This window comes from Gopherus evgoodei, chromosome 8, assembly GCF_007399415.2.
Source record: "Gopherus evgoodei ecotype Sinaloan lineage chromosome 8, rGopEvg1_v1.p, whole genome shotgun sequence".
Lineage (NCBI taxonomy): Eukaryota > Metazoa > Chordata > Testudines > Testudinidae > Gopherus > Gopherus evgoodei.
The window spans coordinates 103,996,820-104,009,245 of record NC_044329.1 but is presented as its reverse complement, the minus strand read 5'-3'; the positions used below and the strand labels follow the sequence as shown (position 1 = coordinate 104,009,245).

Here is a 12,426-nt window from a genome sequence, read left to right as displayed (position 1 = left end):
TGTGTTGAGTCAACATCTATTTTTAGGCTTGGAGCACATAAAGACATCCATCATTGTGTTGGGGAGAGGAAGACAGGCTTGCTTAATGCATCATATTCGTGACTGGACCTCCCCTCCCCTGCCTACCTGCGTATACCATATGTGTAGACAGTGGGAATTTATAGATGTGTAGATTTAAATACATTGCATTAGATGAAATTCAAATTGTTCAGAAAGTTAGAGCGAACAGTGTTTCAAATGTGCTGTAAAATAAATCTCTTCACAATCTTTATTTCATACTAGCCGTGCAAGAAACACCATTATCAGGGAGTGCCTTTGTTAATTTAAGATGTAGATTATTTTTAAGAGAGTGTTTTTCTTTTAAAATAAAAAAAGAATTCTGAATACAATAAGTGTTAAGTTTTGCTTATGAGTGTGGTACGATGTAAACCCATTTGAAATTCTGTTTGGGTTGTGTTTGCATTTTGGTAGAAAAACGTTAAACCCTTAACAGAAATCTGGTGTAATATTTTTTTTCATAATATGTACGTAATGCATCAACTGGATTTTTGCTTATTTGGGCATAGTATTTTTACACAGTCTGGTTTCAGGCTTACATTGCAAGGGACTTTTTGAAATAAAATGGCAGATAGGAAGATGAGGGATACACTGTGTTTGGGGTTCCTGAAGTAGATGTTGATTTAGCCTGTTTCACTAGTACATTATAATTCAGCAAGGGAAGATGTTGCCAGCTCAGAATGAAAATACAAAGGGATGTAGCATACAAGATCTCTTTGCAACTAACCTGATCAGTTTCATATGCTTGAAACAAAACACACTGGAACCTCAGAAAGCTCGGTATATTCAAAGATTGTTGTTGTGTTGAATACAGTAAATTATCTGTACACCCACAGACTAGGGGATAAATTTACAAAGCTGTGCGTGGGGAGTTGTGCATTAATCTGCCACTGTACAGTAGCTATTTTGTGCTTGCACTTAGAGAGCCCTTATCCTTACATTTGTTCAAGTTATCTCCTGCTTTCCTTTTGTTTTCCCTCACATTTTCCTAGTCCTTGTTGCTAGGTAAAAGAACAGCTAAAATCTGAATTGCAGGGTTATTTAAACCAATGCTACGGATTGTAAAGACAATAAGTAATCTGTTGATTTAAATGTATGAGGTAAATGCATTCATGGAAAGTGTATTAATTCTTTATTTTTAATCCCCTAGGTGTCATACGCCCGTCCAAGTTCAGCATCAATCAGAGATGCGAATTTGTATGTTAGTGGCCTTCCAAAAACGATGACCCAGAAAGAACTAGAACAGTTATTTTCACAATATGGGCGCATCATCACCTCACGAATTCTGGTTGATCAAGTCACAGGTTAAAAAAACTTTTTTAAAAATTTAAATATTTTCAGAAAATGGCAAACTTAAATGCTTTTGAAGCAAAATGGCTATAGTGAAGCAGCAGACTGTACTGATGTACAGTAAGAACCCATGACTTTGGATATAAAATGTAATCCTATATATAGAGATAGATGTTACTGTACATACGCAGTTCTTTATATATGTAACTTTAAGGGGAAGTAAATGCACTGGGGTGTTTTTTTAAATGCAGAATCTTTTAAAAATTACTGATAATCAATACTTAAAGGGAATGTATCAAGCAATTTACTACTTGTATGTCTGTCATCTGCTACAATTATCACAATATAACGTAGGAGGGAAGGTTCAGTAAATGATCTTAAGAGAACAGGGCTTTTTTCCTTGACGGGGAAAATAATTTTTTATATCACAAAGTAATGTGTTCTGAACATGTTTTGTTTCCTTAGATATGTGAAAGACTCCTGAAGCTGTTCTTACTTTTTTTTAACCTTTATTTTTAAAAGTCTTTTCTTTATTCCCAGGTGTCTCTCGGGGTGTGGGATTTATCCGTTTTGATAAGAGAATAGAAGCAGAAGAAGCCATAAAGGGACTAAATGGCCAGAAACCTAGTGGTGCTACAGAACCAATTACTGTGAAGTTTGCCAATAACCCCAGCCAGAAGACAAGCCAGGCACTCCTTTCGCAGCTTTACCAGTCTCCCAACAGACGCTACCCTGGACCGCTACACCACCAGGCTCAGAGATTCAGGTAACTATAGATCTGCAAAAGAACTGGAGCTCTACCAGCTATGATGACTTGGGGTAGGGGTTGTCTTAAAAATTTATTTTGGAATTGTAGATTGACTTCAATTTCTCTGTAAAATTAAACGTTCTTTCCAAGTGAGTGAACAGGAAAATCTGCTCGGAGCCAGTCATTCCATATTGACTAAAACATCTCAACTATACAATCAGATCAATGAGGCCTTAGGTAAAGGATGACAGAATAAAAGGTTATATTGATACTGAAATAGAAAATGACTTTTCTGGTTTTAGTTTTTGTTTTTTTTCAATTTTTTCTGCAGTATTATTGTGGTTTTCATGCAATTTTCAATTTAAGATTGAGTGTAGGGCTGGTGGCTGGCAAAAAAATGAATGTTTGTTCTATTCAGCAGTAGTTTTATTACATTATTAGCTTCAGATGTCTGCTCAAGGTATAAAGAGACCTTGTGTAGTCTTTGATATGAGTGCTGAGATGCTGTGTGATGTTTTATGATTTACATTTCGAAAGTACTGCTTGTATCTCATATGTAACACAGTATTAGCAGTACTGGGTTCTCTCTGTTATTTTGATGATGTATAATATCATTTAGGCAACCTAGCATTTTTAGCAAAAGGTCTCTTTAAAAAATATTAAATAGGAATGGTTGGACTTACTGGCATGGTTAAGATAAATATTAGCTTTTAAATTTATTTCACTGTGAAATTTGCAATTTTTAAAATCTGAAATGAATTAAAGAAGAGCACAGAAAAGGTCAGTCACTTGCCTGGTTTTTATGAAAACAAGCATATATTTAAAACATCTTTGGTGAGGTATAAAAGCCACTGAGGCTACCACTGACTCCTTATGTAGATAAGGATTTTTCATGTTGGGTATTAAACATAAAGTAGATTACATTTAATTTCCAAATTCAGTGGTTATTGACATTGACAGCTTTTGGAGATCATTATTACTAAATATGTTTCTAAACAAAAGAAAAAGTCTAAACAGTTCTGTGAACCTGAGAAGCAAGAGTTGCTTATAACCAGTATGTTACTATTCCTCTAATTTTGGATTGCAGCATTTTATACACAAGTTTTATTGCAATGAAAGGTGAACTGTTGAAGTATTGTACATGTTATAATTTCATACTAATATAATCTACAAATGAAAAATCAAAGAGGAATTTTTAACACCCAGTCAAATCTTGAGATATAGCTATTTAGTGAGAGTTCACCTTTCTGAAATCTCAGAGCATGTTAAAAATGGCATTAAATATTGTGGTTGAAATTTGAAAGCAGTCTGAAACTCAAGAGAGTTCCTGTTTCCTAAGCTCCTTAGATGTGTGAGAAACTTGTTGAACATTTCTTCTTTGAAAATGGAACATTATTAATAATAGTTCCGTTGAGCGATCTTGCCATCTGTGAGACATTAACCCAAAGACCCTCCTTCTCTTTTCAGGCTGGACAATTTGCTTAATATGGCCTATGGCGTAAAGAGGTAATTAGAATTCCACAGATTGCCAGATGTCCATGTTGGCACAGATTGGTGCTACAATTTATTTTTTAAATCACTAACTTTATTTTTTTTAATTCCTTCTTTTCTTCCACCAGCATGTCAAATTCTTTTTTTAAGTTTGGACTTCAGTTGGTTTTGTTACTTTAAGGCCACACTCAAAAGTTGTGTGTGGGTTTTTTTTCACCTTTTATTTACAGGTGGGCATCTCAGATGGTTTAGGTGCAACAGCTATAAGTAGTCTAACATCAACAGTGCTGCTAAATAGCATGTTTTCCTGAATCAAAACTATTAAACTGAAGTTTTTGCTAATCTCTGATTTGATACTGTGAAAATAGTCAGAGGAAAATAGAATTAAATACCCTCATCTTTTCCTCTAGCTGTGTCCTACCACAAAGTTAACTTTAAAAGTGTAACTGTATGCACCTTAATCAGCCCTAAGTTTCTTTTGTTACAGGTTTAACAATTGTTGCAAATATTGCTTAGTGCTTGTGGTTTGTTTCTTTGTGTGTTTGTTTTAATTTACACAGGTTTGTGTGTTCAGATTGGAATTAAAGCTCAACTGATTTTGAAACATTCATGTTCCATAATGAGTGTGTTCCGTGTTCAATCTGAAAAAAAAAAGTTGATGTGTTAGTGTTTCCACTTTGTTAACGACACACATCGACACAGGGGAACCTTTCAGAACTGTAGGGGCATAGTCTCATTCCTGACATGCAGAGCTGTGCGCCAATAGCCCTCCACTATGAGCTGCGGAAGCACCTTAGTCAGGAATGGTCAGCTCTGCACATTCATGAAAACTAGGTGTTCTTTTATAAAGCTCATCCCAAACATGGCATGGTAAGTATCTTTAAACTGTTCAGAAGTGGACAGTAGACTAAGTCTTAACTACTACAGCAGTGGCAATTGAGCAATGTAATGGCATGTACATCATAAGATTACTTGTACGCCAAAGTAACTTTCAAATTAGATGTTTTACATCTACCCAAAAAAACCCCAAATCATGTGTCCCATGATCAGCACATAAATCAAAATTTGCTGCATGGTGTTGCAATTCATTGTGCCCCTTTCACTGCCTCACCTGCATGCAGTCTGCCCACTAACCCATCGTTCAGTCCTGCTAGTAACATTCCAAAACTCTTAGCAGCTTCAAACAGCTGCCACTTACAAATAACTGTTTGAGAATTTTTTTTTCTCCCAAATGTTTAATTTCCTACCCAGAATTACAGTGACCTGTGGTACAGGACAAACCATGTTCTGTCCTAGACTGTGGAAGGTTTAATTTCTGATTTCATATGACTCATCAAGGCAAGGAAAAGCAGACTAATATCGTTAGAGAGCCAGGTATCTGCTTTCTGCTGTTCAAAGGCTTTTGTTTCTAGCACTGATAGATCATGAGACATCAGGCATTAAACATCACAACAGCTTTTTTTTTCAGTTTTTATTGAAGTTTCTTAAAATTGTTAGTTATTTTCTTCTCCCTGCAAGTCCTGAAGAAATTGTACTTACCCTGCTAGAAAACTCTGTGGAGTTGGATGTATAAATAAAAACTTCTGAAGCCATCTCTAAAACATCCCCAGATAAATTTTGCTATAAAATATGTATCCTGTACAAAATACAGGATGATTTGGCATGGAATGAAAGATTTATTGGGGTTGAGTTCTATAATTCACGGCTTTGCCACTAGTGAATAATATGCCATCCCAGACTCATGTCAGTAAACTTTTATACGACATCAGCCTAAATTATAGTGAAAGATGAAGCAGTTGATATAGTTAAGGTTTCATGAGCAGGTAAAAGCTGCACAGCTCCTGAGGTTTGGATGAGAGAGGCTCTCTCTTGTGGAACTCTGAAAGGGCTAGAAGGCATTCTGGTGATGTATAGCTAAATAGCTTTATTTTAGTTTAAAAATAAACATAGGAAATTCTATTAAAAATTATATCAAGGGAAAATTAAGTTTGCACAGTTGAATTCTCAAACATTTGGAAAAAACAATAATGTTAAGGTTGAATATGAAACTTTGACTTATGGTGCATATGCATCACAAGTCTTTTTAATTATGTAATCGTATTTCTTGTGCATTTGGCAACCTTAGATCCAAAAAACTAGCATACTGTAGTATTGCACAACTGTGTGTGCACCATATAATCAGTCTGTTAACATGATTTGTATGGAAGTACACAGTCAAACATTCTTACACAAACACACTCTGTATAAAGTATAACAGCATAAATAGTATTTGCTGGCCTTTACGTATGCTGTTAAAGTTTGCAAACTTCAAGACCCCATTTTCTGAATTGTACTCAAAGAAGCCTGTTCTGGCTGAAAGGAATTTGTTCAGTAGTTAGCTGTACCCTCAGTTTGTTTAAATGTATTCCTAATAGAGAAGATTACTTACTATCTACTGGGCCAGATTCTCAGCTGGTATAAAAAGACATAGCTCCATCTTTATCTAGAGCTGATAACATTTTTCAGACAATGTTTTTTTTTTTCCATTGAAAACGGTGGATTTGTTTTGACAGTAACATTTGGCATATTTGTATTGATTTTGCTTAATTGCTTCAGTAGTGTTGGGTGTTTTTTGTTTTTTTTTCAAAAACCCAAAAAAATTCCCCCAAAAATCAGAATGATTGATTCATTTGGACATTTTTGAAACAAAAATTTTGATTTTTTGATTCAAAACAACTTTTCATTTAGAAATTTAATTTAATTTTAGAAATACAAAAAAAATTAAAAATGTAAAAATCAGAAACTAAATATTTTGGTTTGAATTGAAGGTTTAGTTCAATCCAGAATCAACTGTTAGCAAACTTAAAAATCAGTTGTTTGCACAGCTTTTGCTGTCTTTTTGTACCAGCTGAGGAAATGCACAAGTCTACACTAGCAAAACTGTACTGTGCCAGTATGATAATTAGTGTAAGTATACAAAAATGGGGGGGGAGGAAGCATTACAGATATTCTGGGTGGGATTTTTCAAAAGTGGAATTCAATAGGAATTGTTTGCAATGAGTTCAATAAGAGTAGTTACTGCACCATGAACACTTTTGCAAGCCTGCATATGAGTCAGAGGGCCCAGTCCTCCAAGCTGTTATGTGTGTGAATAAAGTTGCTGATTTGCATAAGTGTTTGCAGGCTGTAGAAAAAAGTGAGTGATATTTCTCAATTTAGGCGCAATATCCAGAAGTGTTCTGGATGTACGTCAAAGGGCAGTCAAGGCTCTAAGTGCAATTCCACACAGAAGATAAGCAATCAACACACTAAAATTCCTTGTATTGTCTGTCCACCTCCACTTGCAGTAGAGTAATGTTAAGGAGTTCTATTCACTACATGCATCTAAACATATTATAAATATTATTACAAGTTTTCTAATAGAGAGCTTGCAGTCTGCACATCTGCATTGCAAAACAAAGATAAGAATTATTCAGTATAGGAATTAAAATTCATTGAGGATGCCTGCTTTAAAATTAAGTGTGGAAATAAGATTTTTAGCAAGACTTTTCTTACATGTAACAGTTACTTTAAATGTAATCCATTGATAATGGCCTAAAAAATGATGATGTTTTATCAACTGCTAAAGGAGGTGATCTAACCAAGCAAGTGTCTTCATGCACTGGTTTTCCTACTTTACAATTACTACACATATGCCCATTGATATGTACAGACATTTTTAAGATAACGTTACCAACAATGAATTTTTAAAAATATATTTGAATAAAAGTCTATATACTAGAAACAGACAAAACTTCCTGTTTTCCATCTAAAACTCTCAGATGCTTTTAGGATATATAAAAAGGCTGAATATAGAGAGAGTGCTGAATTTTGACAATGTTTCATATTCACGTTTAAAACCAAGCTCTAAGAGATCCATTTTTCCATGAGGGTCTGGTAGGGTCTAAAGTGTTAAATCATCGGTAACTTTGCAGTTGTATCCATAGTCCTTCAGCTGAGTTGTTTTATTGATAGAAATATCAGGCCTAATGCTGTATTTCTTACTCAGTGAAATTCCTAATTAGCACTGCAAGTTTTGGCCCATGCTTATTTAGATGTTCCTTAAGAATTCCCTTTATTAGACCTCAGACACAGCAAACTAGAACTTATTGTGGAAGGGAAATGTCATTGTGCCCAGTTCTCGTCTGTTACATTGTTCCCAGCTACCATTCATTTCAGTAGGTGTTAGTGGCACCTGTGTAACTGAGAGCAAAGATGGACATATAGTTTACATCCCATGGACTGGATCATGAAACCTTAATGAGCTTTATTTTAAGTTTCAGTTCCGTGTAATTTGTGCTAAGCGCTATGTCTAGAATAGCCCCCTCTTTTTATTTGGTAGGTTTTCCCCGATCACAATTGATGGGATGACGAGCCTGGTTGGAATGAATATTCCTGGCCACACTGGGACTGGATGGTGTATCTTTGTCTACAATTTGTCTCCCGACTCAGATGAAAGTGTGCTGTGGCAGCTCTTTGGCCCCTTCGGAGCAGTTAATAACGTCAAGGTGATCCGCGATTTCAACACCAACAAGTGCAAGGGATTTGGCTTTGTCACTATGACCAACTATGACGAAGCTGCCATGGCAATTGCCAGCCTTAATGGATACCGTTTAGGAGACAGAGTATTGCAAGTTTCCTTTAAAACCAACAAAACCCACAAATCCTGAATTTCATATCCTTACTTACTAAAACATACATATATATATATATAAATATATATACGAACAAACAAAAACTCTGCAAGGCTTATATTCAACCATGGACTTTATAAGCCAGTGTTGCCTAAGTATTAAAACATTGGATATCCTGTGATGAACAGGAAAGGATTTTATAATGCTTAGAAAAAAAACAAAAACAAAAAAAACCTTTGATGCATTGAATGTTCTTTCATAGCTGTCGTTGTTGAATATAATATACATAGATAACAATGTGCAGGGATTTTTACCCGGCCAGCTAGTTTTACTACCTTCCTTGAAGGTGGCTCTTTTTAAGATGACCATTCACTCATTTGAAAAAAATAAAAAACAAAAACAGTTTTTACAAACTAATGGGATTAAAAGAAAGAAAAAAGATTTTTCTTTTTTTTCAAATGTTGATCCAATCAGATTGGTAAACCCCCCATATAAATTAAAGAGGAACAATAAAAATTGCAAAAAACGACAACAAACACATACTTTTGCAACCTTTTTTATTTTTCCTTTTTTCTTTTATATCATGTGAACTAAACAGTCTTCTGTTAGGGAATGGGGTAAAAGGGGGATACCTGATGACAGAACAATTTAAATAACATTAACAATGTTGCCAAAGAGGTGGTCTCTTTGCTGAAAATGGGTTTCAAGAAAAATCTATTTTTATAAAATATAAAGAATTTTTACAAGAGAATCTGGATTTGAGAAAAAATATTTTGACTGGCTAATTTAGGGGAAATTGACAACTTTGTCATGTTCATACTGCACTGGTAACTTTTTAGAGATCAAGACGTGTGTTTTAAACTGGATTAGTAGATTGTTTTTTGAAGGATGGGCTACAAACAGATGATCTTCGTATCTTTTCATAGCATGTAATAAAAATATTAAATACAGTACGGGAGAGTGTTCTTCCCAGGCACACAGTTACCCACAGTCAAAACCCAAAAGCAAGGAGATGAGTTGCAAGACAGTTTTTCTTTAAGTCATCAGTATGGGATATCAGCAGAACAAAAGTTTAAAAAAAATAATTGTTTTGATCAAAAACTTCCTTGGTTTGAGCAGTAGGTGCTACAGAATTATTTACATATCTTAGTATCATAGTTAAATGTAATGTGTTTAGAAAAAATAATTTGCTTAAAATTTGTTAAGAATTTTCAAATTCACTTTATAGCCCATGCTGATATAAATTGGGCTGTGTTGGCACATTTGGAACACTGTTTATGTTGCTTGAAACACTTATTTATTTAATTGCCGATGTGATGCATATGGCCAAAATCAAATATAGCTAGTTTGGCTAGTCTACTTATTTGTTTACTTAAACTATGGGAAGAAGCATATTATTGTGTCATTTTGTTGTGTGTGTATGTGTATATATAATATAAATATATATATATATAAAGTTATTTTTTCTTTTTGTTAATTTATTATAAGTTGTAACACTTTGCTAGTTTTGTTTGTATATGTCTTAAAATGTTTTCTTATGATACTTAAGTGACAGAGGTATCAAGGTAACTTGTGTAGAAATATTGTTTGATATATTGTCATGTTTGTTGTGAATATTTTTTTCTTACTGCACAGTAGAAAAGAAAACAATTGGGTCTTTATTTTAATGTAATTCAGATTGGGGGAAAACAGAGCTAAGGGAACAAAATGACTGAGGGGGTGCTCTCCCATGTCCAGTGCACTGATCATTTTAGTATGTTTGTGCTTTGTATGGTTATATATTTAAAACAAAAAAGGGTCATGCTCTTCCCTGAGTACTAGAAACAGTTACTCGCTATGCATAATCTAGTTGATAGTTAAATTTGCTATTGCTTTTCTTGTCTTGTTATATAAAATCTTTTCAATACAAGTTTAGTCTTAATGGTAATAAAACGTTATGGTTATTTATAACTTGTGCTTATTTTGTGCATTTTTTCCATGCTATACCCACTAACTGCACGTAGATTAAGTATTGTTTTTTTCCACACTGAAGAGGCAAACTTTTATAGTAGACAGATAAAACTAAAGCATCCTAATTTTATCAGTTTTTTTACTTTTAAAATATTTTAGTTCTAAAGAACACTCATTCAATGTTCAGGGAAACCTTTATACATCATCTGCTATGAATGAGCGCAGTTTGCTGGGAAAGTTTTGATGCATTTGCCAAGCATTAGTGGGGAAGGCATGTCAGAATCTTTTCTCTACAACGTGTTTTACTAGCTGAATAATAATTTAAAGAAAAAAACTTTCTTAGGACCAGGCGGTTGTATACTTTAGTTATAATGAATGACTTCATGTTAACCTTGCTAGTTTAGATCATTTCTGAGGGAAAGTATTGTAAATGTTTTTTTAATAACCTTGTTGTGTTTGGATTATTTGTACTTTAATTGTCCGGACAATAAATGAAAGTGTGTAGAATGGCTATGGACTTTCCAGATTTTTAAACGTGTTCAGATGTTTTAGTAACCACAGCCACACAATAAAGCAGGGAGCTATTATAGTCTAACTGCAGTAGAAAGTTCTTTAAGGGAGATCCTAAGGTACTAAACCAAACAGTTGAAGCATATTCATTGTTCATATGTTTTTCTTCCAAAACCTTAGCTTAGCCAAATTGAGTTGGTTTCACTAACATCAACTGCAGCAGAGTAATTGTACTTAAATATTTTTTTAATTTGTGATATTTTTTTAACGTACACAATGTTTTTACACAATGAAAGTATTAACTCAGTCAATATCAAAATTAAGCAAAAATATTAAATGTTTTAATTATACAAATTTTAAGCCATCAGTTAGTTTGACTTTTCTTTTTGACATGGATATGCAATGAATGTCATACAGTATGAGGTATACATATTTGCTGTTTGGCTCTAAAATTTATATATTACCACATTCATTCAAAATTTGATTTTCACCATATTTTATAGCCAGAGGTGATCTCTCTTTCAGTTGACTTATTGGTTTAAATTCCATTAAATACAAATATTCACTCCATGTTTGTGTTCTGTAACATTCTCTTGCTAATTGAAAATATGTACCTTGTAAAATTGCAACACTGCATTTCATAACCGAGTATAGAAAAAAATGTATCAACCGGTTGGATGGACTATGCAGTTCTTCAGCTGCTTCACTACTAATAAACTCATGTTTTTATGACTGAATTACTATGTTGGTTAGAATAATTAATTTCAGGCCATGGAATGAGATTGTTTTTAAATATACAGCCTGCATGATTCATCCTTAAATTAACCTGAGCATTATATAGTAGAATGTAAATGTTATTGTTTTGCTCTATTTAAAGGTTAGTTACTAAAAAACCTCTAACAGCTTCACACAATCAAAAAAGTTTAAATACTCGAGGATGTCACATATCCTAATGTATAATCCGGACTAACAAATTCCTACAGCATTTTGTAATGCTGACATTTTATTTTGAAACTGAAGTTACTAAAAAGTTAGGAAGAATTTTTAATACTACAGGGGTACAGACCTTTTCCATTTGAACTAAAATTGAAATTTCAGTTTAAACAAATACACAGGTAATAGTGTTAGTAATAAAGTACTTTAGTGCTTTTCATGACCTCTCCTCGCCCCCAACCCCAAACCTTATGTGCTCTCTGCTTTGTGTACTTGTATTATACTGTCAGCTAGGTGAAATCCTAGCTCTATCAAAGTCAATAGGCGTTTTGCCATCGACTTCAATGGGGCCAGGATTTCACTCTTAGTCTGTTTCATTCTGTTTCCCCCCTTTAAATATTATAGGCTGTGAATTAGCTCTTCCTTCTTGGTAGCAACTAAAAGCTTTCTTTAAGAAAGAAAGAAACACTGCTCATATTGGATTCGGATAGATACTGTCCAGAAAGAAAAACGGTGAGAATCACTAGCAAACCCCAAATCACCATTCATTCTAAGAACCCCATTCTCATCTCAAAATACTGGCATGTTACTACACATCTTGACTGATCTACTGCTACTTACCCATGGAGAAATGCAGCGAAAGGTGTTTTGTTTTTTGTTTTTCCAAATGTGTACAGCAAGGCACTTTGAGTTTAGAGCTAAGGGGTGGCACTAGCTTAAAATAAATTAATCTGTGCTTAGCACTAGCTCTGCCCAGTAAAACGGGATTCATGTGCCATGTTGGGCAAAGCTCCA

At 34.2% G+C, this 12,426-nt stretch overlaps 1 protein-coding gene across 7 annotated transcripts in view; it reads left to right on the top strand.

Annotated features, from left to right (window-relative positions):
- Nucleotides 1-11,435, top strand: part of ELAVL4 (ELAV like RNA binding protein 4) — a 106,570-nt gene extending 95,135 nt beyond the window's left edge. For 6 of the 7 annotated variants that reach the window (XM_030573453.1, XM_030573449.1, XM_030573448.1 and 3 more), the window contains exons 4-7: nucleotides 1,208-1,361; nucleotides 1,888-2,113; nucleotides 3,563-3,601; nucleotides 7,947-11,435. In XM_030573453.1, the coding sequence (XP_030429313.1) occupies nucleotides 1,208-1,361; nucleotides 1,888-2,113; nucleotides 3,563-3,601; nucleotides 7,947-8,274 (747 nt within the window). In that variant the 3' untranslated portion in view covers nucleotides 8,275-11,435. The remainder of the gene's footprint in view (nucleotides 1-1,207; nucleotides 1,362-1,887; nucleotides 2,114-3,562; nucleotides 3,602-7,946) is intronic. The other variant, XM_030573452.1, reaches the window with a different exon arrangement.
- Nucleotides 11,436-12,426: the final 991 nt, after the last annotated feature.